A 20,482-nucleotide genomic window follows, 5' to 3' on the forward strand; every position below is an offset into this window, starting at 1 on the left:
GATAATTCGCGATTCGAGTAATTTTCGATCATAATTCCTGCCTACCTGAAGAGAAATGGATCGGCAATATGTCTATATCTCGGCATTTATTAAATTTGAGTACTATACTTATGTATCAAGGTTACAAATTCACTTTGCTTGGCCCCAGGCTATATTAACGCCGAAGCATCGTTCTCAGCCATATGTCAATCTTAGAGTTTTAGCTCTAATGGCGTTCAGATCCATACCACTAGCCAACATTCACAAACACCACAACGATTTTATTGGCAGATGAGCGAATTTTACTTTTGAGGATGTTTAGAGATTGTGTTGAAACTTCCAATTCTAGCTGGTTAGATTCAGCTAAATTGAACAGATATTATTCCTCTGGCGATTTGTATCCTCCATCAATTGATCTTTGGCTTCTTTCCCCCCCCCCTTTCTCCCCGAGAGACAGTTGGACCTTTACTCAACATGACGCTCTTCATCACTTCTTTGATCATTTGAGTCTGCATTAAGCCTCCATACACCGGGGCAGCAGCTGGCGCTTATTCATCGGTACCTGCCTACATGCATGCTGGCCAAGTTGAGCTGATTGGTAGTTTTTGTGCTTTGAAGCGTCCACTATTGCTCCAGAGGCTGAGGTCGAAGATATAGGTATCTCTGATGAGATGGGTTCATCTCCTCGGAAGTGACGAAAGTTATTGTAACTTCAATTCGTATCGCCATTCTGATACTGCGGGTTGTGTGCACTCATGGGAATCCCCTCCTACAGGGTATTAGCCTTGTCATAGGCCTTGTTATTGGCGCTAGCATTATGGCATGGGCCACTGCTTTGCAACATTCCTTCTGACCATTATCACATCCTCCTTAACGATGTTCTTCATGATGATCATCGTCGCTGGCTATAGTCTCATGAAATCTAGGTAGCATGCGGATTGGTTAAGACATTATTTATTATCTGACCGACCTGCCTGAAGCTTGAAATGATGGGAATAGTCAAACGTGCTTATAACCAACCGGCGCCCATGAGTTGGCAACTTTTATCACGCCGTTTGTCATATGATACTTGAAAAGCAATGGTAAAATTTTTTTAATAAACACACAAGAACCGCAATTGGGGACCCCTCGCTCGGCCTGAGACGTTATATAGCAAACGGTAGGAAAATATAACTTCCGATAAAACCACGCAGCGGCTCAGACTGATCTCGTACACTCAATGCAATACTGGTAGCCAATTGTATGGTCTTGGCAGCAGGGTGTATAGAACTCCAGGGAAGGTATCAATGAAGGAGTAGTCGAGGACCTTACAAATCAATAGTTGAACTTTGCCACTAGCACAAACGAACGATGAAGAGGTTTCCCGCTTAGGAAATTAATGTCGACCAACCAGTTCGCGATATTTTACTGTACGTGGCTTTGGGGCCGTGGTGTTCTAGCGCCCGGCAACAGAACAATCCCGCGGTTAGATTGCCCCGCACCCGAGATCATGTTACGCGCCGCTTGTACCCAAAATGAATGAATCATGATATGACTCATAGTGGCTTGATGTTTAACAAGATTGGAGCAATCCAAGTAGGCCAAGCTGTGAGTCAAACAGATGCTATTGAATGACTGACGCCAATCTCGGGCAATACGAGCATGGAAGTTTGACAGGGCAAAGTACAGTCACAAGTGCTTTTTTGCCGTATTTGTGAAATTGGGGAGATGCATGAAGACATATATATGCGTCTATGTTCCGAAATGTTCCTCCCGATCTTGTAGTACAACTCACTGGCTTCTATCACAAACAATAGCCCAATTCCTTTGGTCGCCTCCGTCTCTTTTTACCTTCTACCTACTAGCTAGGCCACTAATAAACCGCCAACATTCTCGACACTGGAGCTACCTGCGATCCACTCACCGCCACCATGGAAGACAAATCCCCATCCTTTTGTCGGCTATGCAACATCGCGCTAGCCAGCCCAACTGATTGGCGACAGCATGCAAAGAGCGATTGGCAGTACGTTTCATGAGCTAATTCTACACGGACGTTCATGATGAGATGAGTTAACCTTTTCTTATAGTGTCTACAATCTTCGCGTGCGAGTTGCAGAACCCGGAACAGTCGTGGCACGGCCATCTTCGTCATCAAGCTCAAAGGCATCTTCGGCATTAAACGCCCAAAAAGCCGTCGATGTAGTGAGCAACAATTATTTGGATGACGATCCCGACAAAGTCGATGCAGAGGTTTCTGTAGAGCCAGGGTTTAACCCTGGACAATGTCTCTTCTGTGGAACGAAAAATGACACCTTCAAGGACAATCTCGCGCATATGTCAACGGAACACAGTTTCACTATACCTCATGAAGTCGATCTGATAGTCGAGCGTGATACGCTTATCGGATATTTGCATCTAGTTATTTACGGATATCGCGAGTGCATTCTTTGCGCCACGTGCCGTAGTTCTGTTGAAGGGATTCAGCACCATATGATAGCCAAAGGGCATTGCCGATTTAACGTCACCTCAGACACTGCAGATTTTTACACCATTCCCACGCTAGAGTATCATGTCGATGAAGAATTATTGCGACTACCATCAGGCAAAATCCTCAGTCACCGTACGAGAGCATCTGGACCAGCTGTGCCGACAGTAGCCCGCCAGACAGGGGAAAGACGCATAGACGCTGCAGCATCACAGCTAATGACACCAACACATCCATCACATGTTGTTCGAGTACAAGATGATGATACTACAGCACAGCCTCACACTCAATTGTCACGGCTTACACGCGGCGATCAGCAAAGTCTGGCACATCTACCAAACCACGAAGTCCGGTCGCTGCTTGCAACTAGTGCTCGGCATATCGATCAATTGAGGCGGGAAGAAAAAGATGCACAGCTGAAGTTGGATACGGCAGGAAATACTACCTTGACCGGACATTTTAGAATGGATACATCTAAGCGGTTCCGAGGTCCTTGGGGTTAGAGGGGAATAATTTGAGGGGTATAGAGACTGCCTTATTCGTCACATCATGCTGCACCTGTTCGTATGTAAAGAAAAGCAACTATAGCTCCCAATAGGTATATATATAGCATCCTCACAGCGCTTATACATTGTTGTTTATTCGTTTTATTATTGAAAGGTATTTATACATCAAGGCTTCCAGAAAATGAGGCTTAGTAAATCACATGTATTTCATAAATAAGGCTCAGTGTTTCAGCGTAGTAGACAGCAAAGTCAGTTATATCACAAATTGAGTAGTTCCTTGATAGTCTGACACGATATCTTCTATAGAGATCAGAGGTTTATTATCCTCGCCAGGGCTTTAATATACTACTCCAGGCAATGCTATTTTACGATGTATCCTTCTCAACCCTGCAAGAGAAATTCATTCACCTATTGACTTGGTCAGTCTATGAAAGTTTTCCTTGGTGTAGTCAAGTTCAATATTACCATACGATCTAGCAGCTGGTACCAAGAGAGCCACCAACGGAGCATCCAACAGGGCCACAGCTCCAAACGTGGCAAGTACCACTAATGCAGATATCGCCAGCAGCACAGCCACGCTTGGCGAGAGTTGGCTCTTCAACTGGGGCAGGTGCGGCAAATGCAGCAGCAACGAGGGCAAGGAGGACGGTGACGGTCTTCATTTTGATAGTATAAAGGCGGATTCGTGAAAAGATAGTTGTTCTCGGGCTGATTTTAATTGCAATGTGAAAGAAGATTGATGTGATTGAGAGGGTTTAGGATACGACCTTGAGCCTCCTATTTATACTTTTCTTTCCTAGGAAACGAAACTTGGGTTTGGATTCGTATTGACATAGCTCCATGCATACATTCAATATTCAATCCTTACCCATGCTAGTAAATACCCGAAACGCTCAACCAGAAAGCAAGATACGCATACAGTGATGAAATAAACACATGCTTGTAGTTGGCAAGGTTTTATTATTGCCGCTTGTGTAGTGATAGGAGAGTTGTGTGCTCATAGTTCCCCCTGTGTCTGTCCTTTTGATCACCGCGTGTCATGATCCTTCTTTGAGAGAGCTAATGCAGGCGGCTTTAGGCTTATTCAAAAACCCCCTGTACCTTGATGTATTGACAAAGGTTGCGTCTCAAACCGGGTAAATATTAGACTAAGTAGCAATAAGTAATAGGGATACTATTTGATTAGGAATGCTTACGTCAAAGCGATATTCTGCGTGCGATATGTGGGTATCCATCTTCAAACTACTCTCCCCGAATAACAAAGCTTTTATTAGACACTGCAGGTAAGACGTTTGTCAGGAGTTTTTTTCCTTCGCATAACGGTAGCAAGTAAAACCTATCACTGTAAAGGTTCCAAGATGAACAGGGCCACTGAGCTAAACATTCCAAAAATGCCAATACCAGAAACAGAGAGAAGTACTGGTTTCAATGAGATCAAGATTCTCCCCACTTTCTTTTTTTTGCAGACCCAAAAAAGGAAGCTGAAGTAGCGTATAAACGAATCGAGACTGTAAGTAAATAGGCGCATTTAACTATGACAACACGGACAACTATCCAAGTCAGGTATTATCACCTGTTTGTACATATTGCCTTGGATTATTGCACATTATGTCGGGAAACAGGCTTGTCCAAATATCGGAATACGAGCGAGATCCCACTTCAGGCTATAGATACAGCTCGTAATCTGCAACAGAGTAAGCTGATGTAGACGCTTTCATCGAAAATGCGACCCTGATACTCCACATGGAGATGGCTGCTTTTAACGAGGGTGTTTTATCACCAAGGGTTTACAGAGTAATACACCCCGCCTCTTCTCAACCAAGAATGACTTTTCTAGGACCTTTATTTACTTTGCTAGCCCATTGCTGTAAATGTAATTTTAAATATATATACCTATAGAGACCGACTGTACTGCTCCACGCAGGAGAAAGTTGCTTTGAGTCAACATAGGTAGTAATAAACAAGATAATGGAACATTCGAACCCATGAGGCTAGGCAAATATTTATCGCTTGCCGCTTGATCAGTCGTTCGTGACTAGTATTACGACCACGGGGAAATTCATATGAACTCACAGGGGATTAAATGGCAGGGACAGGGACAAGCAGCCCCGGCTTGCCGCAGTGGCCTATCGATACCTTGCGCTATACATTACGCTATAATATCATAATATCTTCTTACTTTGAACTGCAGATTCAGGCGTAACTATTCACTAAACCATCCATTACAACTCGGTAAATTATTTATACTTTCTATGTCGAGGTATCACTGAATGGTAATGAATTAAAAACTTTGCTTATTGTCCTTCTAGTGCAGTGAATGTCCGATGGGCCGATATTCTTTACCTTAGTAGCGTAAAATATTAGGCTAATAATTGCAATTGCAGCGCTTATTATAACGAAACAAGCCGCATTGAAGGGATCAACTGTGCTTGAGCGTAATACTAAATGGCTCTTGCCAGTAATTATGCACCAATGGCGATGAGATGGAGGAGTTTCCCCCGTTTAACTGGTGTGTGACACACTCCAAGTATGGAGCCCCGCCAAATTTTTACGTCGGATGGTCGGCTTCCCCAGGGGGGTTCATGTCAGCACTACGGGGTATCTCTCTCAACTACGGAGTATCTCTCATTTAGCTGCAGCATAGGCTCCTGGAGAAATCTTTTGACACCTAACTAAGCCAGTAAGGGTACGGGCTAATACAAAAACCCACCAATACTAAACAAGGTTGCTGTCCAGAGCCGAAGGTCTACTGTAAAGAAATCATAAAGTAATAGTATCATGATTCCATGCTTGTCCGCATGGGTATAGCGCAGCAGATGCCATGTGTAATATTATCAATAAAAGATGAATAAATAAAGAGAGCAGCTACTTGACATCCTACAGCTGGCTACCCAGCAACCTAGCTATAATACAGCACCAAATTGAGGCACCTGGGGGAGGATCAAGTCTCTTTACGCCTCCGGCTTCGAAAAGGCTATTGAATCGAATTCGCTATTATAGTATAAGGTGATTAATTCTGGATGAGCCACTTTAACATGCTATATACTATTTTGATGGATTGATTGTTACGCTTCTACCAAGCTACAGTTATGGTATGACATTTGATATAAGTCTATTGGCAAAGTATGTGACATCACAGGTACTTCCATCCAAACAGTACTACTAAAAACACTTTCATAGATCGTCAATTCATATGGGCCACTACCATTACCAATGTGTGTTACTGAAATCGTTGTTAGCATACAGCTTCGGAATGATACCAACTCCCTAAGTCATTTGGGACTTCCAACGCCATTCAATTTGAGAAACTTGTTAACCCAACCGATTTGTCAAAGAAGAACAGCCGGGAATACCAATATTACACGCATATGCCGGAGTAACACTGACACTCGACAACTAGAATAACCCCTTACTACAGGTAAATGATAGAGGTGGTATGCAGAGTGCAGCAGTACCAAATGGTACGCATCGCTCCGTGTCGCGTGATAGTTTATTATCCACAAAGGCAACCCTGCATGGGAATGTCCATACCTTTCAGGTCATCGGTTGAACTAAATCGAGGCAACGAAACGTGCCAGAGTATAGTCACAGTTGTCAATCTTGGAATAGAAGACAGGAGCAAATACAACATTATAACGATTATCTAGCTATCTTTAGAGCTTCGCCGTGGCTCCTAAATCCAAGGAAGAGAAAAAAGAACCGTCTAATTCGCTCCATGGAGTTATTTCGGTACGCTTTGCTTCGATCCAAGGCGAAATTCGTTTGCTTCAATAGTCATTAGCTCCATACTAAACTTTCCCCCATCCATGGGCAGAGGATATTTAAGTTGCTACGACTAAACTTACAACATAGACTTGAACTCATTTGTTTGGCCATGGGCCTTGACGGAAGGAAGATCCTTATAACGCTCAAAGAGCAAAACTTCATTGTTTGCAGTTTGACTTGTCATTACGCAATATGTGTATGTCGTGAACTCGTTGCCCTCGATCCACTCACAATATGTTCTAAAAAGGTTAGCTTAAAAATACAGCTCATTGCTGTCCTCAATTGGGAGAAGTATCATGCGTACTGCAACTCTTTCACGAGATTTTGAACAGCCTTCTCGTTGTCATTGCATGTGAACTTGGCTAGAACAAGTACACCGGCGTTTGTTGTCGAGGCTTGGTTCTTCCGTGTCAGAAAACCGCCGGTAGGTTGCCATAAATTGGCAGTCTCCTTGCCTTCGTGAAACTTTTGGCCGGTGACCGAGTCGTTGAAACGCTTATATTCGGGTGAGTTTTGAACAGTAGCAAATTCGTTCGCACTAGGGAAAATTTCCATGCGACCGATGAGTTTGGCACCCGTTTCTAAATCTCCAGATCAATAAAAACCCCGTTTACTTATAATTATTCGACACACTGCGTTTACGAACCTTTCTTGGCCGCGGACCAAAAGCACGCTCCTGCTATACATGGTGTATTAGGGAGTTGGAGATGGGCACTAAGCTGTTGCAGACCATTCACAACCTGTGCGTGCATCAACTTAGCGTTCCAACGTGACATTGTGTAGTGCACTGTGATTGGCAATAATTCCTACCAACACAGGTAAGATATAAAATTACGAACCTGCTTCGTCTCATCATCCTTTACTCTTGCGGTAGTCAGCAAAGCTACCCTGGCCATGGATGAGGATTTCATTATCGCGCAGGTCCAATTTGTGTTTTCTGGTAATATGCTGGAAGAAGGAGATTCCCAAAATGTACTACTCAGCTTGGTCAGTTGACTATATATGAACAAGAGTACCGCCCAACCTCGGCAACGAAAGATTCGAGTAAGCTGTTAATATGGAGCGACACCCATTTAGGATTAGGATCAATCTGGGGCCTCGGTGATTGACCATCCATACAACCCACTCACCGCAGCCAAGCTGTAGACTGCATACTAATCAAGAACAATAACGATTAAAAATTGACATTTCAAGTCTATTTATTCCATAAATAGACAGTAGAACCTCATTGGTATGTTTATCATGCTGCTCTTGTTATGTACGCCCACATCTCATTTCCTCTGCATCAATACCAGGCCTGATTCTTGGTAAGTTGAACTCATAGAAGGTCGGCTGAGAGGCCCGGTGCGACAATGATGATCGTTCGTTGTAAGCAATCCCAGCAGCTACGCCAGATGAAAATTTTACAATAATTAATTTCCATACGTTGATAATCGCGAATCATTGAAAGATTCGACAAACAAGAATGTTATCCCTTACTGTAGATTCTTCAAGATTCATCCATGGAGGTTGCCCGATTCAAGCCTTTAGGTAGCTTACGAGCATCTCCTCACTAGCACGCTAGTATTTCGGATAGGTGTACGAGTACGGAGCACGGAGCCGGTTCACTCCGTATTCCGTACGTCTTCTTCCCTTTAACAAAGTTCTCCATACAAAGGAGATACGGAATATAGCCACTTCGAAGGATTGCTCCGTACGGACTTGATATGTGTTTGTATGGTTATCTGCCCACATAAATGCGTAAGCTCTGATCGGACTTCGCCAAACCCGACCTACTTACTCCGGATTTCGCGACGTATATCTTTCGCAAGGAGCCATCTCTTCATGAATCACCATCAACAAATGGGACATTTAATATTCTTTAAACCCATACACTTGCTCTGCCTTTGCGCCATATAAACCCACAATCAACCATGTCCTCTCAGCTATCCGATGCGCAATTCGCGCTCCCAGTAACTGAAACGACATTCAGTTCATATGATCAGAAACAAGGCATAGCCTACGCTCATGCCCGCCCCGATTATGACCCTGGTGTATATCAGGCAATTGTCAATCACCACAAGGCAACAGGAGGTCAATTCGACACCGTTGTTGATGTTGGCTGTGGGCCTGGCTCTGCTACACGAGGACTTGCTCCGTACTTTGCCAATGCCATTGGACTCGACCCCTCACAAGGCATGGTTGCAACTGCCCGCAGCTTTGGCGGTGTTTCCTCCGCATCACGGCCTATTCGGTTTGAGATATCGACAGCAGAAGATCTTGGTGCACATTTAACCACACCCATCAACAATTCAAGCGTCGATCTCATCACAGCGGCGAATGCTGCCCATTGGTTTGACATGCCACAGTTCTGGCTAGCAGCCGCCCGCATCCTCAAACCTGGTGGCACAGTCGCGCTATGGACGAGTGGTGAAATACGCGTTCACCCATCTATGCCAAATGCTGCTGCACTTCAAGCTATTTTCGACGAGCATACGGAAACTTATCTGAAGCCGTTCCATGTGCCCGGCAATTACATGGTGCGCAGCGGGTATGCGGAACTCGGCTTACCATGGTCAATCGCGCAACCAGTTGAAGCATTTGACAAAGAGAGTTTCGTACGAAAAAATTGGGCAGCAGGGGAGAAATTCGTGGTAGGGGAGTCTGAAGTAGATTTGGACACATTTGAGAAAATCGTCGGAAGTGGCAGCCCCACGACGCGATGGCGCCAAGCCCACCCGGACGCCGTTGGTACCGAGAATGATGTCGTGAGGATTCTTCGGAGACGAATTGAACGTGTGCTACGAGAAAGTGGTGTGGAAGAAGGGAAAGAAAGAATGCGGGGGACCATTAATGGTGTCATGTTGTTCATAAAGAAGAGGGCTTAGCTTAGTATGTACTACAACTGTATATCTGACTTGCTCGTCTAAAAAGCATATGGAATTTTGTTAATTGACCAGTCTGAAAAGCGCATCACACACAACACACCAAACTTCTCGTCCTTTATATATTTCATAGGCTACATTATTTTCAATAGGCCTATCGGCAGCGGCCGTATGGCATCCGCATCCAGCGCCGTCATCCAATGCAAATACGACGGGTCGCGTGCATTTCCATTACTCTGATCGTGAAGCATAATAAACAAAGATGGTTGAAGTGTAAAATCATACCGCATTTTATTGAGACGCCAATGGGAAATATAGAGCATGGATAACATAGGGCTGTCTCCCGCTCCTATGTCTCTAGCTGTTGGCGCTGTAAGAGCTCTATAGTCCTTATATAAACCCCCACCGCCAATAGTGTATGCTACGTACAATGGAAGCTTGAACGTTATGCCCTCAGACTGTCTTGACTTTGCGCGCTTCTTCGAATAAATCTTGTGCCTTGTCGTATCGCTTCCCATACATCCAGAATCCAATCACCGATGGCTTTTGCGGCTGCACTCTTCCATGTTCATCCTTTTTACCCAGTTGATTGACCCAAGTCCAGTATACCTTATCCTTCCAACCTCTCTCGTACCAGCTGTTGAGATCTTCTTGCGGGGCCTTGTTTAACGAGGGCAGCACCGGCTTTCCGTTGTCTTGGACTAGTAGGCCAAGATCATGGCAAACTGCCACAAAAACGTTGTCCATTTCATCGAATGCCTCTCTTACTTGATTAGCCGTATTTTGACCAACTATAGGGTCGACGAATGTGGAAAGTTGGCCCGTCGCAACACCGTACCATGGCGTTACGCGAGCTGCTTCATTTACTGCACCAGACGGTTGCGGGAACTGAGGGTGCCTTTTCAGTAACACCTCTGGGCTCTCGATACCGGAAAGCCCAATGCTGGAGTCGGGAAAATGGCGACTTGGGAGCGGATGGGACGCATTGGGTCGCAATACGCCGCAGAAATGGCATGCATCTCCCGCTAAAAGGATAAATGTATCTTTATCATGTCCGGCCGCTGTGCTCGTGGTTCTGGCCAGGGCACTTAGGTGGCCGTGATCATGGCCCGGGGTGTCCAGCAGATAGAAGGATCCATCACCGTAGAAATCAAGCGCCGGAAACCCTCCGATTTTGAAGGTAGATTGACTGAAGTCAATTTCGTTATTATGGCGTCCAGCGAAATCTGATGCGTGAAAGACGGCTTCTGCCTCGCCATTGACATCAGGCTTTAAAGCTCCCACTTCTTTTCCGTAGTTAAGAGTGGTGCTAGGAGGAAATAGCGACACATCACCTCTATGATCAAGGTGAGAGTGGCTCCAAATGACATCGTTTATATCATTTAATGATATACTGCTGTCTTTCAGCACTTCAGGAACATCCTTTTCAACTTTGACGCCTACGCAAAACGCAAGCGGATCTCGAACTTTAGATGGTAGATTCCACCAATCTTTTCGGACACCCAAATCAAAAACAGCCATTTTCCCCAGCTTCTTGTTTTCGATCAAAAAAACCAAATCAGCTCCGTTCATAACCTCATGCCCTTCACATACCGGGTCCAAGAACAACGCCGACGGAAGCGTCATCATCCCAACCTCTTCTATAAGGCGAACCGTAACTGTCTGGGCCGATGACGGCGCGCTCAGCCATTTTGGGTTATTTGACATATTGGGGGATATCTACCACCGGGAGATTGTGCTGAGAGATAAAGATCCAGTAGGTTGATGGTGATGGTTGAGTTTTGCAATGGCGCCTGGGGACAAGGAAACTTATAAACTGAACCGAGAGATTATAAATCCAGCCGCTCTCTGACCTAGCTTTTCGGTACAACAACGATATCTGCGGTTAGAATTGATGCAACGCAATCCATTGCAGCTTCTTTTACCTGATCTATCCACGATGACAATATTTACAAAGCATATCTTTGGCGGATCCCATAGTTGTAATTGAGAGCTTTCATTCCTGGCAGCTTACCTCCAGTGCGGATTGTGGTCAGAATGGCCAGACCGATATGCGGGTAGCGTAGCCTCAAAGGCATTATTAATGCAGTCAGATGAGGGGTCAGACTGTCAGCTAATTACATCGCCAGCGTTTTTTACTATAAGCAAACTCTTGCTCGAACTTGGATGTAACAGTCAGCATTTCGTCGCTGGCTTTCTCTTAAACTATGGTGTAAAAGACTAGAAAGAGTGACAGGTCTAACAGCGGATATTTACCCCTACAGTAGCCATATATGAGAGTAAAGTCCATGAACATCTTAACGATGCATTCCGCCCACCAGCTAGGACTAATACAGCAATTATACGACCACTCAGAACTTGATTCTTGGTTTATTATTACCGGCTACTTGAGAAACATGCAAATTCTTTAATGGCTGGTAGATCATGGTCCCTATAGTAAGCGAGGCAGCAGAGGTTCCTCACCTCTAGATACTCTCCAAAAATTCGTTTCCTCCAAGATATCATCTGCCACCAGCCAGCTCCACTTTGTCGCAAATTCTTCTTGCATTTCCCAGCCTCTCCGGTCCCAGGGAGTCTTCCCCCAGACCTTTAACTTGCCTGATACCATATCATCCCGAACTCGTAAGAATCAATTACATCTCCAGCGCGTAGAAGGTTGTCTCGGAACTGGGGAAATGGGAGGAGGTCAATAAAGGGGAGATGGGGTTTGCAAGCTTGAAGCGCTGTCGGCGTAAGTGCAGAAGGAGTGGGAGTAGAGGTTTGGATATGAATGGCAGGAACAAGCCGGCTACAATCAATGGCAAGAATATATCTGTTAGTCAATAGAGCTACCAGAGTCGCCATTCCTTGAAGATTGATAACTAGATCTGTTTTCAATGATGATATGGGTATAACGCTTCGATTTCCGTCTTCTTGGATTCTAGTCACTATTAGTACTCCAGAATGAGATAGTAAAGATGTGCTAAAGTGAGGTAGAGCCCTACGTCACGAGTTGATGGCGCCCTTTTGTTTGCAAGTCATCGCCATAGATAGCTGAGATCAAAGTATGCGTGGGTAAAGAGGCGGAAACAGGCAATGCTTTTCTATAAACGGATCTTGACCCTTCTGCGGAAGTACCGTCTTTCAGTTGTAGCTCTTGTGCAGAATCATTATGAGTATGTGAAACCGCTTCGTCTTCTTTGGATGCCGAAGTTCCTGCAATTCCTTTTGCTCTGGACTTTCTTCGTCGCCCATACTTGGATCCTAAAAGTTTTAGTTTTGGTTGGGATATCAGAATCTTTCTGGAGACAGCAGCATCTACGAACTATGGGCTCTTTGAGCAAGTCTATTTTGTATTCGTTTCCTTTCTGCTTTGTCTGTGACGTTTGTCCAATCATCATCGTGAACGGATTTGATGAATTGTTTCCACTGGCCGGGCATTTTTGCTAGTCGCTGGTGTTATTATCAAGCTCGCGTCCTCTAATTGTCTGACCTGATCTGACCACTCCTTATAAACCTGCTTAGTGGGGGCTTTAGAAATGATTAGGCAGCAATAACGACCCAATGACGCTCCAATACCACCAAATCCATCCTTGACCGGTCTTCTCTGTGGAGCTATCGACTAATCAGTATTTCGTTGATGGTTTTGCTATTGAATCGTGAAGTCTTAAAAGGTCTGCTTCCGAGGTAAGCCCGCCAACACGAAATGGAGTGCTGTGCCAGTCTCTCTAAAAATTGCGGGTAGTAGTTTAGATGATTGGTTTACTCGGAAGCCACCGAACGAAACGTACGCCTCTGTGCTCGCTGTCAGTTCTAAATAGGTAGTATCAGTGGCACCCGCGCAGGGCATCATGGGCATTCGGAATCCTACACTGACTGACTACTTCTTTTCGTAGTCTCAGTCACAGCCTACTGTCACAACATGTATTAAACAGCCTCAAAATACTGGTATCGTATTTGCGGAAAGAATGAAATTGTTCAAAAACGCACGTAAATTAATATTATTGTATTGGAAGTTCCGAAATTACTCTATAACTCTATAGCTCATCATTAGTCCAATGGGAATCTCACTGCCCTATAACCCATTCTCTGTGTACAGTCCTGAAGCTTAATGCGAGGGTGTTAGTTCAATTTGCTTCTTGTCTTACAGATTACAAGATGCCTTGTAACACGGCAGCATCATGTAAGTAAATTGATCCTGTTTTCTTACACGTGGAGTCTTAAGTTTTTTTCGCCATAATTGGGGTGACAATACGTTTTAGTTCTCAGCTGACGTCATACGAAACGATGTATATTAATACATTGAACATTCGCTGAATCTCCATTGCAGGCGCCTAAATTACGGTGATGGGAAATGTCCGCTCGCAAGTTGGTCGTGGGGACTTCAATATAATCTCTATGTGGGATGTCCAATTATTGAGAGTTCTCAGGCCGGATAAGGACTATATCTTATAAATAGCTTCGTCTTGATCGCGTTTTGCAAGAAAGAGGTAATATATGATGCCACACAAAGGTTGACAGTACGTAATGGATGATTGGCACTGCCAGTAGCAGTGCAATCTCATCAAGAAAAATGAGCCAAGTATTACAAAATCGGTCGCTTCCTCATGCCTGGATTCGACGCATCATCTCAGGTATTACTGTAATATTAGTAACAATAGGAGCGTTAAGCAAATAGTGGATTTCTGGCCTATAATTATGCGCGTTATTGTCTAATAAAATGACTTTGAAAGTATAAATCATGAACCCAGATTGCCGTTTGGTAACGAATTGCTCTTGTGTTACACAGATAAGATTATAATATATCACTGGTATGACTTCCAGAATACGCTTGATTCTACCAAAATATATCTTGAGTTAAGCTTTATATGCCACAAATTCGATCTCGACGTCGGTTCCGCCGGCGGGCAATTGAGCAACACCTAATGACGTTCTAGTAGGGCGTGGCTCAGGCATCATCTCTTCCCATATCTGTTCTCGTTTAGCGACTTATGCACTCACTACATTGCATGTCATTTGACTAACCTGGTTGACTAAAGGGAAATTCTCATCGAAGTTCTTTATGTAAATGGTTGCCTTCACCACATCCCCCAATGACATCTCCTCAGCAGCCAGTACCGCTTCAAGGTTCTTAATTACTTGTCTTGTGCGGTCCTGAATCTGTAGGGCATTAGTTGTATCAGTACGAATTTTTGTAAATGAGACTGAGGTCATGGTCTGATGCGTACCGTCCCTTTAACCATGGTACCATCTGGAAGGGCTCCTGGAGTACCCTGAGTCCATAAGAACGGACCCGCTCTCACACCCTGAGAGAACTGTTAAAGCATTTGTTAGCAAATTGCAACTCAACACCAAGAATGATGACTATACCAGTCCGGGGATTGGTGCCCCTGGCGCATTTTTGGTGGCAATATGTTTCAGAGACATAATTTTGCAATGTGTCGCTAATCTCTATCACAACATTCTAGTAAGCAATGGTGTATCTTCTCTACTGCTCATGATTAATATATATATATACGTAGTAAGTAGAACGGGTTATATTTCTTAGAGCGCTTTGCCCGCAAATGTCAATGAGCATGACAAGAAGGCATGACGTCAAAATGGTATGCCTCGGATAATGGATAAAGCGACTATGTCATGCGTGAGCTTTGATATCCAAAGCAACACGAGACTAAGCAAGAAATGCTGCGTCTAGTTAACGAATAAGCTAGCAATATCGAAAGCAACAATAATTTGCACTTCACGCACAATGCGATCGCCCCCACCCCCACTTAAGAATTATCTGTAATTTTTGGACGGCGGGCGCGGGGTTCACCAGCCTGCAGGGCCCTTATTAATTCACCCAGGCCTTGTCATTCTATAATTTGCGCTGCTGTATAAAAGAAAACACTCAATGACTTTTCATCGTTGTTGCGAAATTTTATATAAAAAAAACAATTCTACAAAAATATTCACAGTTTCACAAACAGATACTCAAAAGCTGCCCCGGCATTCACCAACAGGCGCCATGTTTACAGTGCTCTTTGAAGTACACCCCTCTTCGGAGAAAAAGCCCCTCTACCTTGACATTGGGAAGGCTCTCAGGCCCGAACTACTGCAAATAGACGGCTTCATCGATAATATAAGATACGGCTCTTTAACTAAATATGGCTGGATCTTGTCACTTTCTACTTGGAGAGATGAAAAGTCATTAGTTAGATGGCGAACTCAGGGGCGCCACCATGGAGCTCAAGAGAAGGGTAGGAACGAGGTATTTCTGGACTATCGATTGAGAATATGCGAAATCACAGCAGACACGCACATACCTGAAGGATATGAAATACATGAACAGAGGCTGGACATCACACGCACGGGTGACGCAGAGGCAATCGTGCTAATTAGCATGAACAAAACGGGGCTGCAGAACCCAAATCCCGAGGAGGTCCTCGACTATTTTCGTCTGGAGCCAGACAGGGTCAAAAATTTAGTGTCATGGGATGTTTTTGATGCTGTGCTTGACCCAGGCGATATTATAGCCTATCTGTCGTTTACAACTGCCAGTGCTGCATCGGAATTTCTCAAAGTATGTGAAGCGGAAAAGGTATCTAGATGTAGGGGTGGAAGAGTTATAAGGGATTATGGGATGTACAATCGGCATGAAGCGCCTCAATATTATCCAGACGTTGAGCGGAGAGGATGAACTATTTACATACAAATATATATATTGCATCTTATTCAAGAGGTGTACTCCTACCTTTTTCATCTTACGTATCCCCCACTCAACCTCCTTCTATCCGAGATACCCTGCACATACACCGGCCTGATTACTGATTGATTGCACAGATGTGAATCCAGCACAACGACGTTTAATATCTGCTGCTTGGAAAATACATGGGTTATATAACAGTGCTTCACTTCAGGCTTGCATTATCGCACTCTTGCTACGTTAAGGTGATTCCTCTTCCTTTACCAACTTCCTCGATGACAATTCTGTTTCTTTTTCTCTTGACTAATACATTCTGGATTAATCTGGGCCTTCTCTATTCTCATTCAACCGTCGCTGCATACAGATAATTAGCTGTATTGTTCTACGTACTTTTAGTCCAATTGTGTGCATTTCGATATCTAAATTGCCTGAACTAAATCATTCCAGCCGCAGGAAGCCAACTAGAACGGTCCTTCAAAGGCAAAGGCGTAGTCCATTGGTGAGTATGACCCGTGTTTTCGGTAATCCTCAAACTGGTACCCCAGTCATCTGCCTTTACGCAAGCTTCTTGTATTGCGTCCCAAGCCCTGGTGACGCGCTGACCCTTCGTCTCTCGGTCGTGCTGACCTTTACTGCGCCAGCCGGTAATTAAGATCCCACATTTTCCACTGCCTAACGACGCATATGCATTAAAATCGGCAAGAATAGGCTTATCTACTTCACCCCAGATATAACCAGTGCAGCTATCCGATTTAGCCACAGCGGCAAAGAATTCTGGTGCAATATCGGTCCATTTGTCTTCATCTATTCCCCAGAAGAAGGTGACGGTAGTGTATGGAGCATAGTAAACCTTGGTGCGATCATTCGTGTTTGGGTGAATAACATACACAGTCTCATCGCTTTGAACATCTAGAAGAATCGGTGGTGTAGGTCCATTGATAAGGCCTTTGTGGACATCGTGCTGTTTGCGCGTGTCGTAGTCTGATAATATGAATGCGAATGATTAGTTGACTCTCTAGCGCATGTCTTTTACTCCCACCAAACTGGAAACGTACCGATAAAATGAATAACCTTGCCTGGATATTTATCACTTCTGCCCCAGCAACCGCGAGGTAGTTGTAGCTGCGGCATGGAACGCCTTCATGTACTTTTGTCCATCTTCCGTTGTTTCATCTTCAATCGTGCGATTTCCAACGGTGACGACAGTAACTTCGATGGCCGGATAAACCATTCTAATGGAGTTTGAATAATGGGTTTGTTCTCAAATGATTGCTTAATGGGCTGATCGTCGTATGCGATATGTTTGTTCACGGTTGTAGGTCGAATAGCAACTTACGGCAGCAAAGGCCCTCAAATACCTAGAACATATCGCGGAGCACCAATCATAATTATCATGCCGAACCTTCTCACCACCGTTGTAGTCATTACGAGCTTGGGAATTGCATTGAAACAGAGTGCAAAGTGAGTATCGAATGATGCGCCACTTCTCAATAGGACACCATTTTTGAGTAACCGAGTCACTCGGTTATCATCATCAGTTGCCCAGTTTTTGTGTTGCTCACCATCTGGAATAGACGTGAAGCCGACACAAACTGTTTTGCCCCCCCTTTGTTTGTTGCTCGCAATGTGCACCACTGGCTACGCCGCTGCAAACTGATGTGCCCAATCAGCCACGAGGTTGCAACTGATATAGCCAACAGCCGTGTGGCTATGACGCGCCGGTTTCGAGTGAAAGCATGACAGAATCCGCTAAGCTTACTCACACTCTGGAAATTCGTTGCTCACAATGTATTTTGTGAGCAATATTACTAAATGCCTATTTCTCTAGCATCATTTTGTATGACAATCTTTCTTGCAATAATACCAAAAGGTAACAAGTCAACTCTTTTAACCACTTAAACAAATTGAGATTCAATGCTACTCTAGCCGGTTCAGATAAATTCAGTCTCTTGAGTGTAATTGACGCATTCAGCTTATAAGTCTCGCAATATAACCCATCGAAGGGTAAGGGTAAAGAGTACAGCGGTTTGTTTCCGGTCTTTCCATAATTATTAACAGTGTGCGCCGTGTACAAAGCAAATCATATACTGTATGTTCATGATACTCATAAAATTGCTATCGCGCCGGCTAAAGGGGATGAAGAGTCATTAACGACATGGTATCATTTTCGGTCGCACTTCAATGGACATATCAATTAGCTAGCTTTATCCTAGTATGATTCCTGCAGTCGTTGTCTATTTCATCCCATCCGTGTAGTATATTGTCCTTCGGGTGGGACTTTGAACTCTGGATAGTCGCAAAGTTGGGTTAGTGTGCTATACCGAACCGGTTGGATCTTTAGACTAATCTGTCGTTTCTGGAAATAGGGTTGCTGAATCGAATGCAGAAGGATTATTCACGTTCCCTCGATATTAACAGAATTGTTCACATTGAGGATATTAATAAATTGTAGAGGAGTGGAATGCTGGCCTCGAAAACCACGTTTATCAATTCTCACCCTCACCCCTGTTGGAACACTCCTTCGCCGAGACTGTGTACCGTGACGCTCCGCGTACAAGCACAATAGTATTAAGTCTTAGAAAATTATCTATAAAGGACCACGAGTAAGGTCTGAAACAGGTGGTGCCCATCCGCCTTACCTAATGTTGTATAGATGCGACACGATGCTGTCAGAGCTGACGTCCATGACATACTTTTGATTAGCGGCAGGGTCTCGCTCAAAAATGACTTGAATGAATAAGCTGCAGTCTCGCTAGTACTTTGTGGGTGAAGCCGTCTCTTAGTACAGCTACTTAAGCTGCTGCCAGTTTGAAAGCAACACCATCAACGACACCATATCGGACTAAGGCAAGCGTGGTATTTACTAATTGCTTAAAATAGCTACTAAGGTAAGCGTAGATGATGTATATTCTAGTATTTATAAATTAGTCGTTTTCTGCAACCCTTTATTTATCATTTACGCCATGTGTCTTATGCTTAGTTGCACATGTCGATCTAGACATTGTATCTATTCCATATGCCGGCCATGAACAGTAAGGTAGATAACTAACTCTATGTCAATAGATTGTTCAGATACATCATCGAATATGGCGGCGGGACATCTCATACGGATATAATTACCGAAGTCGTGTCAGGCATGAGTCCAAGATGAATTGCAAATGTTTCATTCACAGTGTAAGCTGCTTCCGAGCTGCATGGCAGCAGATTCGAGATATTCAACCCTATTTTAGTAGACGATAGGTGAGCAATATCTAATGTGCTAGAGATCGATCTATTATCGATAATTTATAGTAAAGAAAGAAAGAGAAAAAGCAATCAGGCCGCGTTGATATAACGAATGTAGGCTTATGCCGATATTGTAAATGACAGAAGATTCTGCTCAGTAACTTGTTATCAAGGGATGAATGCCCTTTGACCTATTCAGTGATTAGATACGCATTTATCCAATATGTTTGTATTCCTCTGAAACTCTCTCTTGAGCAACTCGAACATAAACTTACAAGTAGGGGATTTTGCCGATAGCAGCCTGGATTAGAGAACTCTTCACCTCATCGGCATGCTCTCTTCCCATCAATACCAACCCTAGGCGTCTTTTGATTCCGGGGAGGCTACCATCAAATAATTAAGAGGTGTTGTTGGTCCCTGTTGTTTGGTACATTGCATCAATACTGAGTTTTGGATTTGTGGTAGTTGCTGTAAGAACCATTGGTTTAGTACAACACATTGCCATCTTTTTTATTTTTACTTCGTTCTGTTAAGACATAAATCTTACCTATCCAGAGCTCGTGTCAATACTAGTCGCGGTTAGCTGTTGGCATCGAGGTGCAGGCTTGAACGATTCGAACCGGCCGACAAAGGGCATCGTCCCCTTCACGCCCCGCAGGTTTTCCGAGCGAGCTATAACAGTATTATGGGAGAACAGGGGCTACCTTTTTTTTTGGTCTCAAATCGTCTGAGATGTTGCCCTGTAAGTGCCAGGAGCCCCAGCGTCAGCCTCCTGTCTGTTGTCCAGCGTCTGCTGACATCCCTAAAGGTGGCGAAGAATGGCACTAAAGGCGCTGGTCCTGCATTAGCTTATTCCCGGGGGCGGGTGTTTTGCTGCGGTTTAGCCTGGTCTGATTTTGGTGCTTACTGGCGAGGCCGATTCTTGTCAATCTCATACTCAGACCCGATTAGTATACACGAATTGGGACCAAGAGAGTAAACACCGAGGAGATAAGCGGATGCTATTTACAGTATA

The 20,482-nt window shown here is 44.2% G+C and overlaps 6 protein-coding genes across 6 annotated transcripts; 2 read left to right on the forward strand and 4 right to left on the reverse strand.

The window, feature by feature from the left end:
• Positions 1-1,889: 1,889 nt before the first annotated feature.
• Triagg1_10618 (transcriptional regulator family: C2H2 zinc finger) lies at positions 1,890-2,946 on the forward strand (the record flags this gene model as incomplete). Its single annotated transcript, XM_062894710.1, has 2 exons — positions 1,890-1,981; positions 2,046-2,946. The coding sequence occupies 2 exons, from the start codon at positions 1,890-1,892 to the stop codon at positions 2,944-2,946; spliced, it is 993 nt and encodes a 330-aa protein (XP_062750424.1).
• A 3,844-nt stretch (positions 2,947-6,790) lies between these two features.
• Positions 6,791-7,490, reverse strand: Triagg1_10619 (uncharacterized protein; the record flags this gene model as incomplete). Its single annotated transcript, XM_062894711.1, has 3 exons — positions 6,791-6,953; positions 7,019-7,295; positions 7,361-7,490. 3 exons carry the CDS (start codon positions 7,488-7,490, stop codon positions 6,791-6,793), a joined length of 570 nt encoding a protein of 189 aa, XP_062750425.1.
• A 1,137-nt stretch (positions 7,491-8,627) lies between these two features.
• Positions 8,628-9,581, forward strand: Triagg1_10620 (uncharacterized protein; the record flags this gene model as incomplete). The annotated part of the gene is made up of 1 exon (XM_062894712.1): positions 8,628-9,581. The coding sequence occupies one exon, from the start codon at positions 8,628-8,630 to the stop codon at positions 9,579-9,581; it is 954 nt and encodes a 317-aa protein (XP_062750426.1).
• A 450-nt stretch (positions 9,582-10,031) lies between these two features.
• On the reverse strand, positions 10,032-11,285 carry Triagg1_10621 (uncharacterized protein; the record flags this gene model as incomplete). Its single annotated transcript, XM_062894713.1, has 1 exon — positions 10,032-11,285. The coding sequence occupies one exon, from the start codon at positions 11,283-11,285 to the stop codon at positions 10,032-10,034; it is 1,254 nt and encodes a 417-aa protein (XP_062750427.1).
• A 3,129-nt stretch (positions 11,286-14,414) lies between these two features.
• On the reverse strand, positions 14,415-14,984 carry Triagg1_10622 (uncharacterized protein; the record flags this gene model as incomplete). Its single annotated transcript, XM_062894714.1, has 4 exons — positions 14,415-14,528; positions 14,583-14,717; positions 14,786-14,872; positions 14,928-14,984. The coding sequence occupies 4 exons, from the start codon at positions 14,982-14,984 to the stop codon at positions 14,415-14,417; spliced, it is 393 nt and encodes a 130-aa protein (XP_062750428.1).
• A 1,691-nt stretch (positions 14,985-16,675) lies between these two features.
• On the reverse strand, positions 16,676-17,473 carry Triagg1_10623 (uncharacterized protein; the record flags this gene model as incomplete). Its single annotated transcript, XM_062894715.1, has 3 exons — positions 16,676-17,223; positions 17,298-17,335; positions 17,391-17,473. The coding sequence occupies 3 exons, from the start codon at positions 17,471-17,473 to the stop codon at positions 16,676-16,678; spliced, it is 669 nt and encodes a 222-aa protein (XP_062750429.1).
• Between the last annotated feature and the right edge of the window lie 3,009 nt (positions 17,474-20,482).

This window comes from Trichoderma aggressivum (assembly GCF_033847375.1).
Source record: "Trichoderma aggressivum f. europaeum strain CBS 100526 chromosome Unknown scaffold_078, whole genome shotgun sequence".
NCBI lineage: Eukaryota > Fungi > Ascomycota > Sordariomycetes > Hypocreales > Hypocreaceae > Trichoderma > Trichoderma aggressivum.